The 7,012-nt window shown below is 46.7% G+C and overlaps 1 protein-coding gene across 1 annotated transcript in view; it reads right to left on the minus strand.

Annotated features, from left to right (window-relative positions):
- EFHC2 (EF-hand domain containing 2) overlaps window positions 1–5,637 on the minus strand; it is a 101,227-nt gene extending 95,590 nt beyond the window's left edge. The window contains exon 1 of the mRNA XM_074983402.1: window positions 5,542–5,637. Coding sequence (XP_074839503.1) covers window positions 5,542–5,583 — 42 coding nt within the window. The 5' untranslated portion in view covers window positions 5,584–5,637. The remainder of the gene's footprint in view (window positions 1–5,541) is intronic.
- Between the last annotated feature and the right edge of the window lie 1,375 nt (window positions 5,638–7,012).

Below are 7,012 nucleotides of genomic sequence, written 5' to 3' on the forward strand. Positions count from 1 at the left end.
TCCTGTGATATATGCAGAAAGTCACTCTGATCTTCAGCTTCTCTCTGGAAATAATGGATGACCAGGAAATTGAGGGATGAGCAAAGCAACATAACTTGCAATAGTATTTATTGGCAATTTCTCTAATGATATTCCAATTTATGGCTGTAACAGAAAAGTTAAATTTAAGTTAAGCGTTCTTCTAGTCACAGACCACCCAAGACTTCCTGCAGCCTATCCAATATTTTTATGGATGTACAGTACTGTTGAGGAGAATCACATGAACAAACAGTGATGTGCTAGTTCTGGTGGCAATAAGTAGCAGAAAATGCATGAGGCAGCAATTGTCATGTAAACAATAGCAACAATGGCACAGCTGAGGGTATTTCCACAAAACTGTTGAAGTCTGGGACACACGCATGCAATTTCAGCTGTTCAAATATTAGCAGCACAGCAGCACATATTAGCAGCTGTTCCAAATATTAGCAGCCCTTTCTTCTTAGGTAGTGGTGGGCAATCTGCAGTCTGCCTACTCCCTGTCTCCCCCCGCTACACACATCATTCACTCAGAGGAGCATTAGAGCCCTTATGCCTCTTCTGCGCCCCCAGCACTTTTGGAGGAGCAGCGAATCACCTGCTTAATGCTCTATCCCTGCTCCTCCCTCCCTCCCAGAGCTGGAATGCCACAAATCAGCTGTTTGCAGAGTTCCAGCTCTGGGAGGAAGGAGGAGGAACAGGAATGAACCATGAATGAGGCGATTCGTTGCTCCTCCAAAAGTGCTGGGAGGGAAAGGGAGGAGCAGGTAAGTGTGGAGTCCCAGTGCATGAGAGATGCATGGGGGCAAGGGGCACACGGGGCAGGCAGGGGGCAAGGAGCTGCTGTGGCCCACTGTGGTAAAGGTGGTCCACCCAGTATCTGTTGTTGCCTATCCCTGTTCTAAAGGTCTGTAAACTCACTTTCAGATCTTCTGAAAAGTATGAGGCAGAACTGTTTGAGAAAATGTGCATCTCAATAAGATCTCAAACTTTTGGAACAAAAGTCAGCTAAAAGCCAACATTCACCCCCTCACCCCGCTAATTTTAAAAGGCTTCATGCCCATGGTTGTCAGCTCCGCTGTGTGATCTGCTGCACGGTGGGATGAAAGGAACCACGTTTGGTCTTGGTACTAAAGCACTGCATGATTGAAACAGTAAGAGGCACTCATGCTGCCATCAGAGATTTAGGTTGGGGTTTTTATTGATTTTTTTCTGGCTGCTAGCCCCCACTTAAGGAGAGAACACAACTGATGGTACTGCTACCTTTTATGAGTGGAGGCACACGGGACACTGCCAACAGCAGGAGAGCAGGATGACAGAGGAGGAAAAGAGAGCCTAGTGCCAGGCATGCATACATACCACCAACATCACTTTCCTTATTCAGTCTGGACTCAAAACATCTTGTGTATTCTTTTTTGCTGTACTTGAGCATCTCTCTCATGCGCTAAACTGGGACATCCATTACAGACATGATTCAACAGATGGACCATAGCTGTCAGGCTTCACAAGTTTCTGACTTAACGAACACCATTCTTACAGTGTATGCCTATAGCTTGTGCGGCACTGACTATATGCAGCGGAATATGCATGGATTAAAAATCATCTACCACCTTAACAACGACAGTTGGCCTTGGAGACTTCATAGTGCTAAAGCTGCACTTGCTCTTCTTGTCACTGTAACCACTGCTAAAACACCACTGGCTCTCAATTAATGCTAGCCTCAATGACAGGCTCTGGAAAAAGGAACTGCATGATATATTTTTGCATGTTTTTCAATGGAGCTTGATAAGCGCCTTAAAGAAAAAGCAGAAGAAAGAGGGGTCACGGAAAAGAGTTGCTTCCTTTTCCCTTTGCATATCTGCAAATTTTCCAAACTTCTGATGCCTCCTGATCCATTTCTGTCAGAAACCATCCTACCTCTGCAGCAAATGAAACCTCAAAACCATGGCACTGTTTCTATTATTTCTGCTATTTCATTCAGGCTGTGTCTACACTTGCATCTCTCTTTCAAAAAAGGCATGCAAATGTGGGAAAACAGAAGTGCAAATGAGATGCAGATTTACATATCTGGCACTTCATTTGCATATTCTTCTTTGAAAGAGCTTCTTTTGAAAGAAGAAAAGCAGTGTAGACATGGCTCTTTTGAAAGTAAACCCCATCTTCAAAAGAGCCTTTCTTTCCGTAAAAAAAGAAGGGGGAAAAAGGGTTCTTTCGAAGATGGGGTTTAATTTCGAAACAGCCATGTCTGCACTGCTTTTCTTCTTTCGAAAGAAGACTATGCAAATGAGGTGCCACATATGTGAATCTGCACCTCATTTGCTTTTTCAATTTCCCTCATTTGCATGCCTCTTTTGAAAGAGGAATGCAAGTGTAGATGCAGCCTCAATGAAAGGGGGACATTACGTAGAACACAAGAAAATCTATTCCAGGTATTTATAAGGTGTATATATAAGGCTTTATATATCATCTTCGAGTCTAATTAAGTGGTCAGACTCTAGTCCTGATCAAATAGTATGACTAGCAGAACAAGCCATTTCAGTAAGAATATTGATTTTTGGGGTGCTGCCAAGTTGGGAGGAGGCACTATTTGCAGTATGACAGGGATGGAGCCTGCTACCAGGGCCAGCAACCAGGGCAGCCGTAAGACGTCCATCTCAGCAGTCTATTGTGTACAGTTGATACAGAAAGAGAAAACCAGCAGAGATGAAACTTTCTGGATATATCATTGCTAAGGAGAGCTTGAACACTGCCGGTAGATACATTTTGGCAAATACAGAACTAGAATGAGACTAAGATGTACACAAAGAACGAAGCATCATGAAATCATTTTATAAGTCCCAGTCTAAACAAAATCATTATCCCCGCTGAACTAGAAACACTGTCATAAGGTATCACAAAGTTCAAGCAGGGCCCGAAAGAGACATCCCAATTAGGAAAATTTCCTGATTAGACGTGTATAGATAAAGTAAAATGGCTACATTCACCCTTCCATACACACTTCTTGCCCTTTACGTGGGCACAGTAACCAGCATATGAGTAGGAGTAAGAACAGAAGAAAACTGTGGCTATAGTAGTAGCGACAACAACATCCGGAAGCACAATGATGGAATTAACAGTAGGAAAAAAAAAAAAAGCCAAGAGCTAACAGACAGCAATGGCCAGACCACTAACCCTTCTTGCTTTGTCAGTGCTATTGCTGGAATTGGATTTCTCCACAAAAGATTAAGTTCCTAGTAGAAACAAAACCAATGTGCTTTTTGTTTTTCCAGTATAGTATATGAAAGCAGCAACTACCATAACACACAGAACATTTGCCGCTGCTCTGCATCTGTTGATCTCATGGTAAAGATAGAGAAGGTAAGGCAGCAGTGGTAGGAATGGTCCAAATCTTTTTGTTTGTCTGAACATGGTCTCTCTGGATCTCTTATTTGTGAAACTATGTGAATTCCAAATTAAGCTTGACAGCCAACCACTGAAAGGTTGGGTAGAACTGCCTCTCAGCAAAACTGAGCATCCTTACTACAGTAAGCATAGCTTTGGAAGACCACCTCCATGCTGTGAGCATGGTACAGTCTGGTTCTGTTGTGTTTAACTCTATCATTTTGTACTAACCGTGACTTCATTTTTGAAAATGAGGCACATAATCAGATCTCTCTGGATTCTATGTGTGTGCATGTCCATTTTATATGTATATATTTGGTGAATTCTAACTAAAAATCCATATATATGCAATCCTTATATTGATCTCTAATATATAGATACGGTACTTGTCTTTAATCTGTAATTGAGTAGCACCTTCTTGTTCAATCCTATCTTGCAGTATTACAGTATTCACAAACAGGAGAAGCATTAAAACTAGTTTGAGTATGACAGTCAGTCCTCCCATCACTGACTCACAAGGACAACGTGCTTGCTTTTCAGCTGTGTGTGAAATATTATTAATACTATGGACAACGTAGTACACCACTTATATGTGGGCCAAGACTAATATTTTAATCTCACAGTATATAATTCTCCAGTACAGACAAGGCCAGACAGAGTAAGTATTAGAAACAAAGAGGAAAAGAAAAAAAACTTGTTGCTGACAGTGTGTGTTAGCAACAGGTCTACCTAAAATACAGTTTACCTGCAAATATTGACAAGGACAAACTGTTTTTGATCTCAACTACACTTGCTTCTAGACCACATTCATAGCAACATTTCATAAGGTGCAAACACTCCCAATGCTTGATGTCGTCAGTAAACAATTTTTTGAACTATTTTCCAAAAATTATACCTACCTCCTTTCTCCCCTGGGATAAGTGCACTCTTAAACTGTAAGATGTTTCTAGACATGTGATAAGTATAGATGATAATCTGAAGCAATCACATTCTGAGTTCAATCAAGAGCTATACATGTGTATATTGAGAGAGCATACTGGAAGAAATAATGCTAAGAAAGATATGTTGTGGGGGAATTCAGCGGAGAACTGGGTCCATTCGGTGCACTTGAGAGGTACACTGCAGGGGAGCAACACCACCACTTGGGTCTTTCACAGAACTTCTCATCTGTATATCTCAAAAGCCTTTTACTACAGGATCCAAGTATCATTATCCTTATTTCCCCACAATGGAAAAGCAAAGGCACCAGATACCTGCAGAGGAGATTAAGTGGTATACAAGGGAGATACACAGGGGACCACATAATAGAGGGGAACTAAGAGGAGCTGAGAGTGTTTAGATAAGTGGGGAGGTAATTAGAAAGGATATCAGGATGGTGTTGGATTTATGGGGTAGGTGCCTGAAATGAGTGGAGGTATCTGAGGGCACCCAAAGACAGAAGCAGTGCAGATGGTGCTTTGGTGTAAACTGAGAAGTCTGTGCAGTTGCCAGGTGCAAGATGTTCAGAAGACCAGGAGCAGAGACTCTCTGAAGGATAGGCATGATGGGTAAAGCATACAGAAGGAGGACTTACATGGGGGCTGGTAGGTGCTGGCACAGGGGCTGAGTAGGACTGCTGGATACAAGGGGCTCTGGTGCAGGTGTTGATAAGTGCAAGGGGCACAAGGGAAAGTGGTGCAGGAAAGGGGCTCTACAGTGTGATAGGTGCTGGAAGGTTGCCAAGGGCTAGAGGGGCTATGCAGCATGACAGGCAGCAGCATTCCCTGTGAGCTGTGCAATTTGGTGGTACCCAGGAGAGATTCAGGGGCTGCACAGCTGATTAGCAGAGTGCCCACAGTGGGCAGCATGGGTTTCTATTGGTGGTGCACATGTGCACATGCCTTGGTGCACATAACAAAATTTATTCCACCTAGGGATGGAAAAAGTTAGAGGGAACCCTGGTGGAAGTTGCAAGAAGGTTACCAGGGTTAGAGGGGCCGTGGAGGTGCACGAAGGTTATCAGGACAGCTTGGGGAAGATGATCCAAGGGTCAGGTGGGGTGGCTGAGAGTTCACGAGGGCAGCTGGTGAAGACGGTGGAGGCACGCCCAGGGTTGCTACGGGAGTAGACGGGGGTTACAGGGGCGGGGCTGCGGCTCTCACTCACGCTGCGGTTGAAGGAGTTCCCGGGCAGGAGCGGTAGCGCCATGCTCGTGCCGGTCTCGAGCCCGGAGCCGCCCCGGGGCTGGTGTTTCTGCCCGGACCCCGGCCGCTCGCGCCCCACGCGCCGCCTGGCAGCGAGGGAACGTCCACGCGCTGTTTGGGGGTTCGTTGCCTAGCGACCTGCGTCTGACATCACAGGGGGCGGCCTCGTGGCGCCGGTCCGGGGTCTGTCCTGCTCTGCGCTGCCCCCTGGAGGCGCGGCGCCGTACCTGCACGTGCGCCTGCGGTGCCGCCCGAGCACGGGCTGGGCGCTGGCTGCTTCCCCAGGGACTGGCGGGCGGGACGCTTCTCGTAAAGCTCCAGCTGCGGGGCGCAGGGCGACCTTAGGGGCCCGCAGTGCCCAGGCCTGGTGCCTGTGGCGGAAAGCCTGAAACGTGTCACAGCCCCCGCCCCGCCCCCGGCGGGCCGAGCCCGGGCTCTTCCGTTCGCTCCGGCCTGTTGCACCACTCCGACGCCAGCACTGAACTCAGCGCGGCTCACTGTCTTGTCTTCTTCCCTGTGCGCCTTTGCTCCTCACAGGGCAGTGGGGGAGCACGCTCGGTGCGTCCGCCGGGTGTTCATCGCAGTGGGAAGGAGCAAGTCATGAGGGTGGTGTAACTGCCAACAGGTGGCCTGAGGCCGCTGGAGCGTAGCGCGGGAACCTTTGAATTAAAAGCCCGCAGGCTCTCAGCTAAGGCTGCAGAGGAGACTCATTCTGGCTGGGTCTGCACTCGCCAGGGCAGAGCGAAGGCTTATGTGCCGTCTTCCTGGATGCTGTTTTGCGCATCTGCAAACTGACTATTCCAGGGTCAACGCCAGCCCTGGATCTTCTTTTGATTGGCATGGTATTAAGCAAGAAGGTTGACAGGAGGAGCACTCCCCTTGACATTCTGCCAAGAGGACAGGCATGGAAGTCGCCAGCTTCAAAGTCGATTTTTGGTACGCAGTTGGCATACCAAAAATTGCATAGCAGCCATCGACTTTCCAGGTAAATGTAGATGCAGCCTTTCTCTCTCTCTGTAAGTGGTCTAGATGCCACTACATGGGACGGTAAACCATGCTCAGTAGGCATGTGTGTTACAATGGTTTACTCAAGTTCACACAGGGCGTGTCTATACAGCGAGTTGTTTTGGAAGTCATTTACATAATTTGCACTTTGTAAATTGGTTCAAAATCCCTTATTCCGAAAGCTCCGTTACTCCTTGTACGACGAGGGGTACTGGAACTGGAATACTGTGCTCAAAACAGCAATGCTACTTCAAGTGCAGGGAAGAGTTGTGACATTGCTGTTTTGGGATACATTTGTACCCTGAAATAGCAATCACCATGCAGACATACCGGCTGGGTCTATACGAGCCCCTTCCTTATCTGGTGTTAGGAAGAAGGAGCTTTCGAAAACTGGGGGGTCCTTTTGGAAGGTCCCATCTCCAAGGGCG

Source organism: Carettochelys insculpta, chromosome 1 (genome assembly GCF_033958435.1).
Source record: "Carettochelys insculpta isolate YL-2023 chromosome 1, ASM3395843v1, whole genome shotgun sequence".
Taxonomy (NCBI): domain Eukaryota; kingdom Metazoa; phylum Chordata; order Testudines; family Carettochelyidae; genus Carettochelys; species Carettochelys insculpta.